This window comes from Pongo pygmaeus, chromosome 15 (assembly GCF_028885625.2).
Source record: "Pongo pygmaeus isolate AG05252 chromosome 15, NHGRI_mPonPyg2-v2.0_pri, whole genome shotgun sequence".
NCBI classification, from domain to species: domain Eukaryota; kingdom Metazoa; phylum Chordata; class Mammalia; order Primates; family Hominidae; genus Pongo; species Pongo pygmaeus.
The window spans coordinates 68423233-68442327 of record NC_072388.2 but is presented as its reverse complement, the minus strand read 5'-3'; the positions used below and the strand labels follow the sequence as shown (position 1 = coordinate 68442327).

The following is a 19095-nucleotide window of genomic DNA, read 5'->3' as shown; positions in this document are numbered from 1 at the left end:
CTAAGGTCAGGAGTTCAAGACCAGCCTGACCAACATGGCGAAACCCGATCTCTATTAAAAATACAAAAAATTAGCTGGGCGTGGTGGCACATGCCTGTAAACCCAGCTACATTGGAGGCTGAGGCAGGAGAATCGCTTGAACCCAGGAGGCGGAGGTTGCAGTGAGCCAAGATTGCACTACTGCACTCCAACCTAGGCGACACAGCAAGACTCCGTCTCAAAAAAAAAAAAAAATAGCCAGGTGTGGTGGTGGGCACCTGTGATCCCAGCTACATGGGAGGCTGAGATAGGAGGATTGTTTGAGCCCAAGAGATCAAGGCTACAGTGAGCTATCATCATGTCACTGCACTGCAGGCTGGGTGACAGAGGGAAACCCTGTCTCCAAAAAAATAAAATAAGTAATAAAGGGCTCTGCACAGTCAACTTCACAAACAACCAGAGTTTTTGTCTCTATTGTCTCTACTGCTGCATCTAGGACCAGAGCAGTGCTTGGCACATAGTACATGTCACCCAACTTACGACACCAGCAAGTACCAGGCACATCATCATTTTAGGTGCCAACAAAAAAGTGGAATACTGCCAATTGAACTATGACACTCTCCTTTCACTTACAATTTTTATTTTGTACTTATTGAGAAAAGCTTTTATAGATTCAGTTCATCATAGATTTCTATTATAAATCACTTTTGTGCATAATAAAACAGTAAAGAGAAGTGAAAGAAGTTGGCTAAGATATTTCTAGAATTTCTTCTCATTCCAAATCTGACTCCTCTGTTTTTGACTCAGACTTGAAAATGACCATCTTTTTTCGCACACTGTCATTCTCTGTGGCATCAAGAGTGTTGGTGATGAAACGTTTCTCAAAAGAATCCATAAAAGAACTCAGGGTGGGTCATATGTTCTGGGTTCTTAAAACCAGCTTCATGGCCGGGCATGGTGGCTCATGCCTGTAATCTCAGCACTTTAGGAGGCTGAGGCCGGCAAATCACCTGAGGTCAGGAGCTCGAGACCAGCCTGGCCAAGGTGAACCCCGTCTCTATTAAAAATTAAAAAAAAAAAATTAACCGGGCTTGGTAGTGGGTGCCTGTAATCCCAGCAACTCAGGAGGCTGAGGCATGAGAATCGCTCAAAACAGGGAGGGGGAGGTTGTAGTGAACCAAGTTTGTACCACTACACTCCAGCCTGGGCAACAGAGTGAGGCTTTGTCTCAAAACAACAACAATAACAAAAAAAACAGCTTCACAATTTTGTGAAGTTAGCTTGCTGTTGACTCCTATAATCACGAATGCTGCCAAACATGTTGAATTCACCACTTCCCCCACACCACCATTTGATTCTTATGAGCTAAGAGCATGCTTCATGATTGTTTGTGGATTTTTTCCTCCAGGCTATTGACACACATTCTGCAAGTTCTGACGCTGAATTTTTTTTTTTTTTTTTTTTTTTTGAGACCACGTCTTGGTCTGTCGCCCAGGCTGGAGTGTGGTGGCGCAATCTTGGCTCACTGCAACTTCCGCCTCCTGGGCTCAAGTGATCCTTGTGCCTCAGCCTCTCAAGTAGCTGGGATTACAGGAGCACACCACCACACCCAACTAATTTTTGTATTTTTGGTAGAGACAGAGTTTCATCATGTTGGCCAGGCTGGTCTCAAACTCCTGACCCAAAGTGATCCACCCGCCTCAGCCTCCCATAGTGCTGGGATTCCAGGCGTGAGCCACTGCTCCCAGCCAATGCTGGAATTTTTGATGGTTGCACAGGGAATGATAACCTCATCAAGACTGCAGCATGGCCAACAGCAATTGCAAGACGCCAAGAATTTAAGATACAGCCCAACTTCAGAGATTTTTAAGTTGTGAGGGCAGCGGGGAAGCATCACAAAATTGTTAAAAATATGTTGTAGGTTCTCAATAAATATTTGTTGAATGAATAAGTAGATAAATTCCAGTTCCCTTTCGGTGACTGGAAAATGCGTTGACTTCCTTGGGAAAAGGCTTTCAGACTTTGAGGATCATACAGTTCTGATAAAGCTAAAGTGACTGTGTTGGTTAGACTGTTCTTTTGTTTGTTGTTGTTTTTAAGATGAGGGTGTTGCTATATTGTCCAGACTGGACTTGAACTCCTAGGCTCAAGTGATCCTCCCTCCTTGGCCCCCCAAAGTACTGGGATTATAGGCATGAACCACCAGGCCCAGCCTGGTTAGATTGTTCTCGTTTGCAAATGAACAGAAAACCCAATCGAAATGGCCTAAACTGGCTGGGCGCAGTGGTACATGCCTATAATCCCAGCACTTTGGGAGGCCAAGGTGGGAGGATCACTTGGGTCCAGGAGTTCAAGACCAGCCTGGGTGACATGGCAAAAAGTTACAAAACATTGGCCCGGTGTAGTGGCATACACCTATAGTCCCAGCTACTCAGGAGTCTGAAGTGGGAGGATCGCCTGAGCCTGGGAGGTCGAAGCTGCAGTGAGCCCTAATTGTGCCACTGCATTCAAGCCTGGGTGACAGAGTGAGACCTTGTCTCAAAAAACAAAAACAAAACAAAATGACCTAAACTGTAAGGAAAGGTAAGTTAGTTCATATCACAAGGAGCCCTGAAATTGGGCAGATACAGTGTTAGTTAATTCAGTGACTCTACAATTCAGTAAGGACCACGCCTTCTTGCCATTTTTCTGCTTGGCCATCCCAGACGTGCTGGCTTGGTCCTCAAGCCAGTTGCCCTCATGGTCCCAAGTTGGCTGTCTTAGTTCTAGTGTCATATTCAGACATAAAATATCCAGTAGAGACAAAAGGATTGTATCTGCCCCATGACTCTTTTTTAAGGAGAGAAAATCTGTCCCAGAAGTCCTCCAGTGGGCTTCTCATTTCAGTGGCCAGCCTGGGTCGCATGCCCACTCCTAATGAAATCTCTGGTAGAGAAGTGAAATTGCCATGATTGGATTAAACTAATCAGGATTTATCCTCGAGCTTGAAAAAAAGTTCACCTTTCCCGTAGGGGTGAACCGGGATTTTGTTCTTAAGGAAGAAGTGAATGAATTTCAAGTGTTAGGGTAATGCTATCCAAGTGTTTTATTGTACAGTAAAACTGTTTTCAGCATCACTCCCCTTATACATGTATTATATTGTCAGAGAAAATATCTCAAGGCTCAATAGTTGCTTTTTTTTTTTTTTTTTTTTGTAGAAATGGAGTCTCACTATGTTGTCCAGGCTGGTCTTGAACTGTTGTCCAGGCTGGTCTTGAACTCCTGGTCTCAAGTGAGCCTCGCCCTCCCAAAGTGCTGGGATTACAGGCATGAGTCATGACACATAGCCTCAATATTCACTTTTTATGAAGTACATCATTAATGATGAGTGAATGTAAATTCATACTTAAGCACTTTTGTGGCAAACACTAATGGTTGGCTAATTTAGCAGATACTCCTAACTCCCTTCTCTCTTGCTACCACTGCCACAAAGACTGGAAAGCCAAATAGTCACTCTCAGCCTCTTTTGCAACTGGAGGTGGCCATGTGATCCAGCTCTGGCCAACAAAATATATGCAAAAGTTTTTGAGGTGCTTTGGGGAGTTTTCATGAAAAATAGGTCAAAGGTGCAGACATTGCCTTTTATTTCCTTCCTGCCTTCTTCCTACCTTCGGTGCTGATGTGATGGCTGAACATCTTGCAACTGTGAGAGAAAGGCCAAGAGAATGGCAGAGAAGCTGGCCCTCATTTCTTTATGTGATTTAGCAATATCATCAGCTGCCTGCTTTCAGATCTCTAGATACATGAGAAAAATAAACCTCTGTTTGTATAAACATGCCTGTAATCTCAGCACTTTGGGACGCTGAGGCAGGTAGATCACATGTGGTCAGGAGTTTGTATAAGTTGCCATGGTTGGGCTTTCTGTTACTTGCAGCTGAATACCTTCCCAAGTTTTCTTAATTATTTCAAATGTAGGGGGCCAACTCCTTGTTAGGTCTGATTAGATCATATTTGTTCCTACCTATTGTAATAGAGTTAACACGGCTCTTACAGGGGCGGGGAAAATGTCAGCACTTCTTTTCCTTGTTGTATGCTTGTATTTGCGCTAATAGTATGATTTGCAGCTTCTTTGCAGGAAATGTTTAGAGCCATGTATGCAGTCTGTGAGAGTTAACTTGTTAAAACTAGATATGTAATCTGTATACTCATTTCACAAGATGTAAACTACAATGCACCACAATACCCTGAATGTGACACGGGAGAGTGTCATTGTCACTTCCTCCTCCAAATTGTGGCACTCAGAAACCCTCATGTGATCATGACATACCATCCCTGGCATCCAGGGTAAGTGAGGGTGCCAGTGTCAATATATGTATTGAAACTAAGGAAGACTTCATTTTCTTTTAATTATTTTAGAGAAGAAAACCCTTCAAGAAAAAGTTCTACCTGTTTATTCTCCATGGACAAAAGGGGCCATCATGTGTGTCCCCAGGGTGCCCATGCCCCTTTTTAGAGACCACTGAAGTTGACCCACAGTATCTGCTCCAGTGACCTGGATGGCAGGTGCCCTGCTCTAGACAGCCACGTGCAGGAAGCAGCCTTCCAGTGGATGAAGGCAGGCGGTCACAGGGGAGAAATGGGGATGGCATTTAGTAATGTGTCAAGGTAGAAGTGCTATTCACTCCAAAAACAAAAATGATTTTTCAAAAATGTGCTGATATTCATTTCCTGCAAATGTAACATTCTTCCCAAAAAACATCCATAAGGTAGAAATTTTATATAATCTATACCAGGATTGGAGGAGGGTTTTGAGAACATCTAATTGCACACCCTCATTTTACAAAGGGGAGGTTGGATGTCTTGGATTAATTGTTGGCTCTTCAGGATCACCCAGGCCTTCAGATCCCCAGCCCAGAGGCTTCCCACTGGCTGCCTCCTCTAAGAGGTTACTTCTCTTCTAGAGGACACTTGATGTGGGAAGAGTGGATAAAGGGCAAAGGAAAGAGAAAATCAAGAGAGTGCCAGCTTGGAAGTGGTTGAAGGCATCAAGAAACTAGGCCTGTTGGCCAGTCGCAGTAGTTCATGCATATGATCCCAGCACTTTGAGAGGCTGAGGCAGGAGGATCACTTGGAGCCAGGAGTTTGAGACCAGCCTGGACAACATACCAAGACCCCACTTCTACAAAAAATAAAATTAGTTGGGCATAGTGGGACATGCCTGTAGTATCAGCTACATGGGAAACTGAGATGGGAGGATCACTTGACCCCAGGAGTTTGAGGCTGCAGTGAGCTATGATCTCACCACTGTACTCCAGCCTGGGCCACAGAGCAAGACCCTGTCTCTAAAAATAAATGAAGAAAAGAAAAGACCTGTTACTTTGCAAAGTCCTTAGGTTGAGAAACTCTGAACTTGTTACATTGGACTAACCAGACTTCCAGAAAAGAAGAATTCTTAGGAGACCAGCAGTTACCAAACAGCTGAGTTAATCACTTAAGAACTCATGATAGAAAATCTCTGAGTGAAGATCCTTGGGACCTAGAATGTAGATGAGCTCAATATATTTACTGAATGAATGACTGAATGAATGAATGAGGCAATGGAAGAATGTCACTTTAAATTTTTACATTTTTTTAGGGGATGCTAGAAAAAGCACTGCCCTTGAGCTCAGATACAAGCTGAACTTCCAGTTACAATCTGTGTGACCTTGGCCAAGTCCCCCAAACTATGTGGGTTCCATTTTTTTCTGTAAATCAAGGAAAGATATGTGAATACAGAAAAGAGAAGTCAATGTGAAAATGCATGGTATATAATGGACTCAGTAAGTGATGGACAAAGCAGAGTCATTTGTTTCATATCTTAAAGGGAGAACAAGGGTGAGACTCAATACCAATAGTGCAAAACCTCAGCAGATTGTCACCAAAACCCCTCCACCCCCGCCTTCTCCCAGAGCCTCAGCCCACTTTCCCATTGGAATTTGCAAGCCAGCTCGGAGCATGCTGCCATCTGCTGGGAAGAAGATAGACGTGAACACCAAAGTATCCCTAACACCAGGCCACAGTGGGGAGGCAGAAACCTGGAAAAGGAAAGGGTAGGGATCCAATTTCCTTTGGCTGTGACTCTCTTGTCCTTTAAGACATCCAGGGCCCTCCCCATTGGCCAACAATTTGTCAGAAGAATGAGATTTCAATCAGGTTTTCTCCTGAAAACTGATAGGACATTATCCAACTTTAAAAAGGAAAGAGATTCTGACATACGCTACAACATGGATGAACCTTGAGGACAAGTAAGTGAAAGAGATAAGCATGTGGTAGACACTTGACTTCATGCAATAGAATCACAATAAATACGCGTTGAATGAAGATGGAAAGAAGTGGCATGGTGGCTCACACTGGTAATCCTACAACTTAGGAGGCTGAGGCAGGAGGATTGCTCAAGCCCAGGAGGCTACAGTGAGTTATGATTACACTAGTGCACTCCAGCCTGGGTGACAGAGCAAACCCTCTCTCTCAGGGATGGAAAGAAGTGATGCTGACTGATGGTCTCAGATGCAGGGTGAACATGACAATAGGCATCTTTTCTTTACAAGAAAAGCCTTCCAAGTAACTATGATTAGTCACAGTTACCTTTTCCTTGAGGTGATAAATTAGTTATCTTTCCTGTTCTCATCTCAAAGCAAAAATATATTTTCATAGACAGTTCTAAGGATGGCATGGCATTGAGTGCTACCTGAGCCAGAACCTGACATCTTGTATGTCCTCGATCGCTGGTAGCAGTGGCAGCCAATTTTCTGTTGATTTCAGGGATGCAAGGTCCCAATCATAGAACTTAAGAACCGCAAGGGCTCTGAGCAGCCTGTAAGATTGAAGGGATTTCTCTCCCGCTTACTAAAAATGCATAAATACAGTAAACATTTTAAATACTGACTTTTCAAAAGCCACAGGAGCCAGCAAGTGGCAAAGCAGAGCCTTCTCACGTACCCACAGCAGCAGACAGTGCACAACAACTTCTTCCCCTTGGTCTCGTCTTGCCACTGGAGTCACTGCTCTGCAAGGGGGAAGGCTCTCTTTGTGGACACTCCAAGGCCCACCAGCCACAGCTTTTGCCAGGATTACAAGGGGAGGCTGAGTCTGTTCATAATGGGACTCTCAACCCAGAGGCAGGTGTCAGATCCTCCAGGGGAAGGGTGGTAGAGTGCAAAGAGAGCATGAGCCCCCAAATGCAGCTGGCTCTGCAACTGCCTGGATGTCTCCTGGAGCCCCTGCTGTTGAGCCCTTGTGAGCAACTCTGACTCACCCCAACTTCCCTGCCTGACTGTCAAGTCTCAGCCAGAGGCAAACTCAGAGTTGACAGTGACAGGTAAAGTTCACCACAAGGGATTTGGTTATTGAGGCCCCCACCCCCCAGGACTCCTGGACTTAGAGTGTTTCCTATATTTCCCATGAACACTTTTAACCCAGTAAGATGGAGTGGTGAAGTTCATTTCTGGGTCAGAAGAGCTATTAGCCATGAGTGGAAGCCCATGTGCAGGGAAGGGAACGGGAGATGGGATGTGCCGAGTCAGGAGAACTGAACCTGGGGATGTTGACACCACAACCTTCCACACCCACTCGGAAGTTTGAATAACCAGTTTCTCCCAGTTGCTTTGTGTGTCTGGGAGTGGCTCTCTTTCAAGAGGTTAAAACAACCATTGTAATCTCTCCTAAAGCCTTGCAAAAGACATCCCTCCACTCCTGTTTGCCAGGGGCGGAGTGAGATAAGAGAAATCAGCAGCTTTTTCTCCAAGAGTCAAAGCTACAGAGTTTCTGACTTTGGAGAGACCTTGCAAGGCCTGGGGGTCTGAGAAGCGTTAACATGACTGATTGCAGAAGCACACAGTTCCATAGGGACTGCTGGACTTTATCTGAGGGCTCCAGGACTATTTTGCCCAGTGGGTTTATTTACCTTCCTATTGGATAAAATCTGACACACCTGGACTGGCTCCCTGAGACTTGAGCAAGTTTTGTTCCACTATCATCATTCATTGTGGACTCCAAACACAGGCTGCTCAGACTATGCTGAGCTGGGTGGGCTTGGAGTGGGTTGGGGGCAAGAATTACATCCTTCCAGATGAATAGAGGGAGTGCATCCTTTGCAAGGACTGGGAGCTGAGGAATGCGTCAGAACCCAAGTGTTTCACAGATCTCTTGCTTCATCCATTAACATCATTGGTGGAAAAGCACACAAACCGAACAGGAGGAGAATCCAGTCATTACCATTTCTCACTCATTTCTGGCTCTCCTTTATATGATTACTAAACAAAAGCATACACTTCTCCACATCAGAGCAGGTAAAACTGTCAGTTTCCAGCAGGGATACTGAAACTAGCAGGCCATAAAGCTAGGTATCCTGGCTGGGCATCATGGTACGTGTCTGTAGTCCCAGCTACTCAGGAGGCTGAGGTGGGAGGATCACTTGAGCCCAGGAGTTTGAGGTTATAGTGAGCCATGATCCCACCACTGCACCCCAGCCTGGGCAACAGAGTGAGACCCTGTCTCTTAAAAACAAAAACAAACAGGAAAACAAAACAAACAGGAAAAACTCACCAAACAAAAAACCTAGGCATCCTTTGTCTCCTTGAGGCTATTCCCACTGGCACAGTCAGTTCTGTTCCTTTAGTCTGTGCTAAAATCAGAAGAAAATCTAGCTGATAGTCCTTGTTACACAGGGACAGCCGGGACCTCAGGGCTGGAACACAGATTTTTCAATTAATTAGGAGGTGCAGCAGTGGGGAGCACTTCCTCAAATGTAGAGAAGCATGTGCAGGAGTATGTATTAGAGACACGACAAGCAGATTCCATAATTCTACATTTGGCCTGCAGGGAGCAACATCTCTCCAGCAATGACCACACCACATACTTAAATAGATACTGCAGGAAATGCATTTAATTGGCCAAGGAATAAGAGTTTTGTTTTTAAAAATTAAAAAAAAAATTACATCAACATATTTCCACTAAGTAATTTCCACTCCTACGTATTTTGATATAGAGATGTTGCTATTTTTCTATTTACAGTGCTAGGTACATAGTGAGCTTTTAACAAATAAACACTTATGGATTGTTCAGTTGGCTGAAGATAATTCAGACTTGCCTGAGGCATGGAAAATATAGGGTGAGAATAGGAGGAAGTATTGATTGGTAAATGCGCATGGAAAAGCACTGCTACAGTTTGAATGTTTGTTCCCTCCCAAACTCACACTGAAATGTAATTACCATCCCAGTAGTTTGCAGGATTAAAAAAAGAAACTTGATTGCCATTGTAACAATATTAAGAGGGGGGACCTTTTTTTTTTTTTGAGACAGAGTTTCACTCATGTTGCCCAGGCTGGAGTACAATAGCACAATCTCGGCTCACGGCAACCTCCACCTCCCAGGTTCAAGTGATTCTCCTGTCTCAGCCTCCTGAGTAGCTGGGATTACAGGCACCCACCGCCACACCCAGCTAATTTTTGTATCTTTAGTAGAGGCGCGGTTTCGCCATATTGGCCAGGCTGGTCTCAAACTCCTGACCTCAGGTGATTCACAAGAGGTGGGACCTTTAAGAGGTGATTTGGCCATGAAGACTCTCCCTTATGAAAAGATTAATGTCATTATCAAGGGGGTGGGTTTGTTACAAAAGAATAAGTTTGGCCCCTCTTGCTCTCTCACCCTCTCTTTGCCTTTCAACCGTGGGATGATGCAACAAGAAGGTCCTTGCTAGATGCCAGCACCTTGATATTGGACATCTTAGCCACCATATCTGTGAGCCAGTACATTTCTGTTCCTTATAAATTACCCAGTCTCAGGTATTCTGTTATAGCAGTACAAAGCAAACGAAGACTAGCGCTTTCCTGTCTGGTTAATAGCTTGCCCAAGAAAAACAAATGCATTTGAAAATTTATGAAAGATCTCTCTAAAAGCAAGCCATGATTAATTCTTTTTAAAAAAGGAAACAGTAATCTTGGTTTTATAAATATTCCCCTTCAATTCAAAGTTCATCATTCATATGTGTTAGAGAAACAAGTTCCAGGTTTATGCATGTTATACATGTTTAAAGTTTTACATTTAGGCTCAGCCGTGTCAAATGCATTTATTACAAACTGACTCAGCCCTCTCCCCAGCTAGATTCTGCAGAGATGGTATGAAGCCACCAAAGTCCACCCATCACTGAAAGGAACCACTGAGATTAGTTTTGGCAGGAAGCACTGGGCAAAGAGCAGGGCAGCCTGGCCTGGGCTTGGCCAGCCTAGCAGCAGATGTGCATGTGTTCTTAGAGGCAACAATGCTCCTCTTCCCACAGAATAGGTTGTGGGCTCCCAGGTTCTTGCACCTTTTGCTGGGACTTGCCCCGAAGCCATCTGTCTATCTCTCAGAACCTCTTGGTTTTCCAAGCAGCAAAGAATGAGCACCTTTAATGCCAACAGTGTCCAAGAGCACCCTGATCCCAGATGGACCCCTTTTCTGGAGACCAATAGCCTCAGGTAGCTTTGGAGGGTGGGCCTGCAGGGAGAGGGGCTGGGCAGTCTGTCTGTCCATGAGTGAGGGACAGACACACCCCTCAGCCCCCTGGAGGGTGGTGGTCTTCCACAGAAGCTGCAGATTGGCGTTTCAGCTTCACTCCCAGTGACACTGAGCCAACCAATGACCACTGGCCTCATCACAGGCCCAGGGTCCCCATCTGCCGGAGTTCATGATCACATTGTTTCACAGGCTGAAATCTCTGCAGGGAGAGGAGGCAGCAAGGTGACTGAAGCAGGGGCAGCTGGGAAGGAGACATCTGTGATCTTTCGACCAGCAGGAACACTGCCTCCCTGCCCAACCGGGAGTACATAATGCTGGAACCAGAGTGACTTTCCTTCACTCCTGAGCTTGTTTTGCTTGTGTTTGTTTGAGGCAGGGTCTTGCCCTGTCACCCTGGCTGGAGTGCAGTGGCACAATCTCAGCTCACTGCAGCCTCAACCTCCCAGGCTCAATCAGTCCCCTCATTTCAGTCTCCCAAGTAGCTGGGACTACAGGCATGCACCACCATGCCCAGCTATTTATTTTATTTTTTTATTTTTTGTAGAGACAGGGTTTTGCCATATTGGCCAGGCTGGTCTCAAACTCCTGACTTCAAGTAATCCTCCCGCCTGGGCCTCTCAAAGTGCTGGGATTACAGGCGTGAGCCACTGTGCCCAGCCCACTCCTGAGCTTGTTACGTGTCCTCTGGGGGAGTTCCCAGCATCACTGCTGTCCCCAGCTCCCAGCCAGGACCCTAGGTGCACAGGCAGGAGGGACATGGCGCCATCATTCAACCCTCGCAGGGTACCGAGGCTGTGAGTGAGCTCACCAGAGCGGGAGGGGAATCAGTGGGTGGCCCCGCAGCCAGGGCCTGAGCTCAGGAAAAGCAGCACTGTGGCGGGTGTGTGGTATGTCAGGAGCCCAGAAGCTGCTGTCCTAGGCCCCTTTCCTCCCTACACCATGATGTGGTGTAAATGAGGGGCCTCAGCTGAGGGACATTTTGCTCAGTGTCAGAAGCAAAGGGAGGGTTAGGAAATCCCGGGGAAAAGGGAATGTCAAGGTGGGGAGGCGAGGCCTTTCTACATGAGGACCAGGGGCAGGGCAGCAGAGTCCCAGAGAGGTCCAGTGGGCACCAGGGAGGGCTGCCATCTTCCTCAGTGGGGCAGGCCCTGCCTGACGGCACAGTGGTAGACAGCACCTCCCCACCCCACTCCCTAACAGACACAAATCTCCACATACAACCAGGTCCTGTCCTCACCTCACCATGACAACCAGCACCCAGCTCAGGCCTGCATGGCCCTGGTGTGGACCCAAAGGTGGGATGTGGGGTGAGGATGAGGAAGGCAGCGTCCATGTCCTTTGAGGGCAAGGTTGGCCCCCAAGTGGAGCTCTGGCCCAGGGGAGACGTAGGCTCCAGATCAGAGAGGCCAGGAGCTGGTAGAGTGAGGCCTCCCTCTGCCACCCCTTCCCCTCCCCCGCCCATCCAGGGGAGACTTGGGAAGCAGGGGAGGAGCGCCCATCACTTTCCACCCCGTGAGAGCGCCGAGGGGGCTCCAGGCTGGGTGACCATGATGTGGTAGATGGATTCCCGGAAGCGCTGGTCCCTGCTGAGCCGCTTGGCCACCTCCTTTAGCTCCTCCATGTTGTTGGCATCCAGCTGGGAGGTCATGAAGGACTGGGACGGCTTCACTGGGGAAACAGGAGCCCAACAGGCCTGTGAACAGTGCTCCCTCCAGGAAGGCCTGGCCCTGTCCCCAGCCTCATGCCACCCCCTCACTCCCTTATGTGTGCCAAGCTTCTTCCAGCCCCTTCCCACACACGGGCTTCCACATCCTTTGAGAAACCCAGGGCCCTGGGAATTCACCTGTTTGCCCAAGGATGGTGGGGCCAGGTTCAAGGCCACACTATCCAGCCTCAGAGGTGAGCCAACCCTTCTGGCTCCCCATGTTGCCCCCTTCCTGCCTTGTCACCATCCCACCAGGGCACGCAGACAGCCACACTCACTGTCATTCCAGGAGGTGCTGGACCGGCGTCGGTGGAAGCGGCAGCTCTTGATGCGGCGAGTGGCTGCCTTATGGATGTACACGGAGTTCTTCATGATCACGGGCATCTTGGCCTCCAGCTCGGCATTCCGGATGCACTCCTCAAAGAACCCTGTGGTGGCAGGGCCAGGAAGGGTGTGGCTCAACTGCATCCTTACCCCCAGCCAGTCCCTCCCCTCTCAAGGATCCTGGTGAGATTGAGTGGGAAATATTTTGACCCCATCCCTTGAGATTCCAGGGCCACCTGCTGAAGGGGACTTTCTTTGCCTTTCAAACCACAATCTGCAGCCATCTCAGGGCAGGTCTGCTGAGAACAGAGCTCTGAGCTTTTGATAAATGGAAGAAGCTCCTGGCTTTCCCCTCACCACAGATCCAACAGCTGCAAGAAAGCAGTGGTGCTGAGATGCCTGCAGGCAGGTAACTGGAGAAGAAACCCTTCAATATCCAGGGAGCACCTCATGCATAGCAGACCCTGTGTGGGTTTCCTGGCTCTACAGGGCCGGGATCCCATCTGGGGCTGAGTGCCAAAGTTGGGGGCCGGGGCCTAGAGGCAGGGCTTACTTTTCAGATGGCTCACATCAGCCCGCATCCTCTCCTCCTTCTCCTTATTCCGCACCTTGGAATTCAGCCCCTGTTCCAGGCTTCGCAAGGCCCCCTCTGCCTCCCGGAGACGCCTCTCCAGGTCCATGCGGACCTTCACTTCAGCCTGAGGTTGAGGAGAGGGAAATGAGAAGGAAGTCAGGTCCTGGAAGTAGCTGCCATCTTCGCCGGAAGCCTTCCTTGGTCACTCCTGGCTCAATGGGCGTGGATGGGAGTTATCACATCCTGCTTCTGAGTCTTACCCTTTGAACCAGGTGGACTGGATTTGGCACCTGCACCCAGCAGGTGTCTGTCAATGATGCAACAGACTTGCTGCTTCCCCTCGTGGTGGCTGCATCCCCCATGCCTGGCTGTCTGGTCAGACTGACAAGAGATAATTCATGCAGCTACCCAGTAAAGTGCAGGGGTGGGAAGGGAGTTTCCAGGGAAGGGGAAGGGCCCTGGCACCAGCTGCCCCCAGCAGGCCAGGTCGCACCTTGAGCTCCCGCTCAGCCTGCTGCTTCTCTGCCGTCAGCTCCTGCAGCGAGTTCTGCAGTGCCTGGGACTGGCTGGAGTAGAACTCACGCTCCTCCTCCAGGGCCCGTGAGCGCTCCTCGTTCTCCTTCATCCTGCGGGGACAGAAGAGGCACTTACTCAATGCTCACTCACCAAATGGGATTGCCAATGGATGGACAGCTCCTCTTAGAGACCTGGGTTGGAGAAACCTTGAATCCCAGGCTTCATGAGCCCCTGAACTTTGTGGTCCCAGGCACCCAGGGGATGAGATGGATGGTGTGGTCAGTGCTGGGAGCCCTAGGTTTAGAGTCAGAAGACTGGAGTCCTGGGTCCAGAGCTTGCTTGTTCTGTGACCTCAGAAAAGTCATATAACCCCTCTGAGGCTCCATTTCCTCGTTTGTAAAAGGGGGCTTAAAAACTTGCCCAGCCTGTCACAAAGCATGGTGACAAGGACCTAATAACTCTGCATGGTTCACACCATTGCACGAGATAATTATCAAGCCAGCTTTGGGTAATGAAAGTTCTCTTCCCACTTTACTGGTGGGGAAATGGAGTCCTAGGCAAAAGCAAGTGAGTGAGCCCTACTTGGTCAGTGCCAAGTTGAACCCAAGAGTCCAGGTGTCCAGTTCGAGGAAAGTCTCCAGACCCCAAAGCCGATGGTGTCCTCAGGGGTTGGGGCTCCCTCACCGCTTCTCTGCCAGGAGCTTCTCCTCTAAGAGCTGCTGCATCTTCTCCTCGATCTGCCGGAGGTTGCTATGGAGGCCCCCGCTGGGAGGGGGCTGCTCACTCTGATTGGCCAGTGTCTGCAGGTGGTTCTCGTTCTCCTCCAGCATTTCCAGGGTTTTCTTCTTCTCTATGGAGAGTTCCTAGCATGGAGGGAGGGAAGGAAAAGAAAAGCCCAATTTAGGTTCTCCAATATGGCTGCCCTCACCTGCTTTTCCGTTCGGGGCAGTAACCCACTCCTCTCTCAGTCTCCTATGGCCGCTGAAATATCTTCATTCTTCTCCAGAGCTAAAAGGCCCAGATCTCTCCCACAACAGGGCAAGGTTACTCCTCCATCAAGAGTCATAAAGGAACCCAAAGTGCCTTCCAGTGGAGACGGCACCTGCTAGAACACGGTCACATGAGCTTCTGGGGTCCTGGTTCCTCCAGGGGTGAATGAGGAGACATAGTGGGCTTATGTGAAAAACACCCAACAGGAACCAGCCCAAGAACAGATTTAGATGCTCTCACAAACAGAGCGAGGCTGCAGTGAGCTATGATTGCACCACTGCATTCCAGCCTTGGCAACACAGCTAGAACCTGTCCCCCACTCCCCCGCCACCCCAAATAAAAAAAAGATGTCCTCTCCATTTATCAGACTGGGATCTTGTACTAAATGGCATTACACAGAAGCAGAGTTGAAAATATCCATGGGAACCACCTCCCATGATGTGAAACAGGGAAAGATAAATGAATAAAGGCCCCACAAGCTCCAAGGCTCCAGTCAGTCAAGGGAGACAAGAAACCTTTGCAGCCTTGGTGATAATTCATGGATACAGCACAGGTATGGGCCATACACCATATGTGCCAGGCCCACTTCAGGGGACGGGCTTGGAGAGACCATGAAGACACAGTCTACTGAAATTCACAGTTTGGAAAACACACCTAGCATGTTAAGTCCCATAAAATATGTACAAAATGCCATGGGAGCCAAGAGCTCAGAGTAGATACCTGCCTTGAAAAACAGAGAAGCTTGACTGAGGAGATATTTGAGCTGAGACTTAGAAGGGTGAATAGAAGTTCTCCAAGCAGAGAAAAGGTGGAAATGATACACTGTGTAGAAGGAACAGTGTGGGCAAAGGTATGGAGCATGAAAGAGCTTGCTTCCTTGGGGTACCTGAGCTCTGTGATTTGGAGCAGGGGTTGGGAGTCTTTGTGCAGGGCATGGAGGAGCAGCGAAGGGAAGAGTGAGGTGAGAGGGAAGGGGAGACCAGGACCAGAGTTTTCACTTGCTTGCCATGCTAAGGAGTTTGTACTTTGTCCTTGAGGCTTGTCACCTCCCCAACCCATCTCAGTTTCTGTGGTATCAGATGATGGTGACGTGGCAGTTGATTTCCCTTTATGTTCAATGTCACTCGGGAGCAGCTAAGCAAACAAGACACAAGAAGGAAGCGGTGGGTAGCTCCACTGCCCACCTTAACCAATCCTCTATCTGGTATAAAAATATAAGCACTGGAGATGGATTTCCTGAGGCCATGGTAATAGCAAGGACAAGCCTGAATTTGTCCTTTTGGGTCTGAGAACAGACACTTCTTGCTTTGGGCCTCATGCCTCGGCCAGAGTTTTCAATGATCCATAGAGAAGAGACCCTTTAGATCAGCACCCCTCCATGCCCATTTCTCTTACAGATCACCCCCTGGGGAAACACTGCTGGAAAAAACAGTGTCATGTGGTCCAACCAACCAGCCTGCCACCTGGTCAACTAACCCACCAGCAGCCCCTCACCTCCAGTGTCTGCTGCAAGGACTCCGTGAGGTGCCTCAGTTCCTTTTTCTCTTGTTCTACACCCTTAAGGCATCTTGCAGTCAGTTCCAGCTCCCTGTGGGGACAGAGGGCTGGGTGTGGCAGTGCCTACTCTCCCCACCCCTCACCAATCACCTCTGCACATAGAAATGCTTTTGCTTCACTTCCTGATGGGGCTCAGGAGGGCTCTTGAATGGCCAGCCCCTCTGCACAGATGGGCCCTGACAGCAGCAGTAGGGGCCTGGAGCTGAAAGGAAGTCCTGGCCACATGGTGTTGGAGTCACTTGCTCCAGGTACACATGCATCTGTCACCTGGAATAAACCTAGGGCCACCCCACAGGCAGAGGGAAACACTGGAGAAACAAAGGGGCCCCAGCCTCATCCTGTCTTCTCTGGACAGCACTTGCTAGAACCCATGGTCATTCTGACATAGAACATGGCTAAGGCCCCTCTCTGGGTTAGTAACAAGCTCCTTGCTGCCTTCTTCACAAGCTTCAGTCACCTTAGGCTTTTACACTAGTGTCCCCTCATCCTACTTGGAAAGTCTTTCCCTTCTCCTGCCCAATTTTCCAAATCCTACTCACTTTTCAAGGCCCATCTCACTCAGCCCTGTATTCAAGCCCACAAGCATCATGCATCTGTCTCAAATCTCGTAATCTGTGAGATTCCAATCTCACAGGAAATCTGCACCATGCCTTCTAGCACCTGATTACATATTATTACACTAATGTTTCCTGGGTATGAGTCTGGTTTCCCCAACCAGATCATACGTCCACTCTTCAAGGGAGTGGACTTGTCTTCTATTCCTTTTAGTACCTGGCAACATTCTGGAAGCTGAGTAGGTGCTTGGCTATTTACTTAGTAAGATCCTCTGGGTTTTTCCCTCCTCAAAATACATAGTTAATTGACACTCTTGGATAAGGTTGTTGTAAGAAAACAGTTTCTGGGCTATCACTGATCATGTGTGGTGATGATAATGATGAGGATGAGGATGATGATGATGACCACCCCCACCCACAGCAGTAGTCTCCACATTCCTGGAGGCTGCCTCAGAATCACCTGGGGTGTTTTAAAAAAATATATAGATTTCTAGCCCCGGTGCGGTGGCTCATGCCTGTAATCCCAACACTTTGGGAGGCCAAGGTGGGAGGATCGTTGAGGTCAGGTGTTGGCGACCAGTCTGGCCAGCATGGCAAAACCCTGTCTCTACTAAAATTACAAAAATTAGCCAAGCATGGTGGCACATGTCTGTAATCCCAGCTACTCAGGAGGCTGAGGCACAAGAATCACTTGAACCCAGCAGGCGGGGCTGCAGTGAGCCGAGATCGTGCCACTGCACTCCAGCCTGGGTGACAGAGTGAGACTCTGTCTCAAAAACAAACAAACAAACAAACATTTTTATATATACATATATACACATATATAGATATATACGTGTATATATATAGAGAGAGATTTCTAGGCTCTACCTTCGAAAGATTATAATTCAGTAGATGATTATAATGTACAACTAGGTTTACAAACAATACATGGTACTAAAGATCTCAAATGACACATTCCCAAAAAGGACTATGCAGGAAAGACAGCGAATGTTGAGGGTCTTGGCCAACAGCAAGCACCTCTAGGCCAGTGTGTCCTGTCTGGCCCTGGGTGAGAGAGGGTTTCATGAAGGCAGGGGAGTTTGTGGCTTGCAGGGATGCTCCAATGCCTTATGCTCTAGTGGGTAGAAATGACCCCATTTATCTGGGGCAGGGGAGTCTACAGATTCTTCTGGGAACACTCAAACCTGGAGCCTTGGAGGACAGACTCAAACTGGGATAGACCCAAGCCTGGAGCCTTGGGAAGATAGCATCTCCGAGGTGGAGGCCTCCTCAGATCTGACGGGGAAGGTGGGCTCTGCATGCCCTAACAGTGGCACCCCCAATTCCCAGGCACCACCACCACCTCTTGATCTGCTCCTGCTCCATTCTCAGCTCCTGCACCACCTCCTCGAACTGCTGCTTCTCGGCCTCCAGCACCTGGTTAAGGCGCTCAAGCTCCTGAAGAGACCAGAAAGGAACAGAAGAGTCACAGGCAGCAAAGGACCCCTGAGATCAGGATCCCCCACTCTATCCCAAGGGACCCTCTGGGATTTAGCACAGCCTGGGTCATGTGCTGCACCAGACCGGGAATTAAGTTCTAAGGCCCGCTGGCCCCACTCATTGACATGTAGTCCTGACAAACCCAAAATCCATGATGAACTGAGCCCACTGAAAACACATTTTGCATGCTGAAGACTGGGTTTAGGAACAGTCCCAACATTACTCCTTGTGGCTGGAGGAAACTATAATTCTAAATGTCTACTCTGCAGGGCAGCTCCAGTCACTGCCACCATCAGGCAGAGGCTGGCTGTCCCTCACACCCGGAGGAAAGAGTGATGAGTGTGTATTTCCATTCGAGATCCCTGGAGTGATGTCTGTTAGAAGTGGCAAGGAAAAGCGATCCCCAACCCAAAAGTCAGAGAATAAGGACTCTTTTTCTCGAGGTATCTGGGAAGCAATGACTCCAGGTGGCTTCAGCTTCCCTCTGCTCCGGCCCCAAAGTGGAGGAGAACTAGAAAGTGCAGGACAGGCCCCAGGGGATCAGACTTGCCCCTTCAGGAATCCCAAGAAGCCCAAGTATTTTCCCAGCAAGTATGTGTCCTCCAGGAGTCCTATTTTCCTGGGGTTCAGTGGCAGGTGGCATTGGGGGGCATATTTCACATAATTTGGCTTAAAGCATTTTTGTGACAACTGCTTTGTTCCTCCACATTTTACACTGTGGGAGGATATTATTTCCACATTCACTTCCTTTCTCATCTTCCACCTCCAAGTTCCACTCTCATTTTCACCTGGGGGCTTTGTTCCCAAGTTTAATGGAAACCCCACTGGGGAGGGAGGCTGTCTATATGGAGAAGTTGCCAGGGACTTTGAGGAGATGCAAAGAAGGAATAAAATATGAG

The 19095-nt window shown here is 48.4% G+C and overlaps 1 protein-coding gene across 3 annotated transcripts in view; it reads right to left on the bottom strand.

Annotated features, from left to right (window-relative positions):
- Positions 1 to 8859: 8859 nt before the first annotated feature.
- The window catches only part of PLEKHD1 (pleckstrin homology and coiled-coil domain containing D1), a 46777-nt gene continuing 36541 nt past the window's right edge, over positions 8860 to 19095 (bottom strand). Inside the window, exons 7-13 of one of the 3 annotated variants that reach the window (XM_054447971.2) lie at positions 18060 to 18154; positions 16098 to 16191; positions 14298 to 14476; positions 13591 to 13723; positions 13077 to 13221; positions 12478 to 12627; positions 8860 to 12162 (exon numbers count right to left, since the gene is read on the bottom strand). In XM_054447971.2, coding sequence (XP_054303946.1) covers positions 11993 to 12162; positions 12478 to 12627; positions 13077 to 13221; positions 13591 to 13723; positions 14298 to 14476; positions 16098 to 16191; positions 18060 to 18154 — 966 coding nt within the window. In that variant the 3' untranslated portion in view covers positions 8860 to 11992. Of the gene's footprint in view, positions 12163 to 12477; positions 12628 to 13076; positions 13222 to 13243; positions 13479 to 13590; positions 13724 to 14297; positions 14477 to 16097; positions 16192 to 18059; positions 18155 to 19095 lie in introns of those variants that run through there. The other 2 variants (XM_054447972.2, XM_063651737.1) reach the window with 2 other exon arrangements.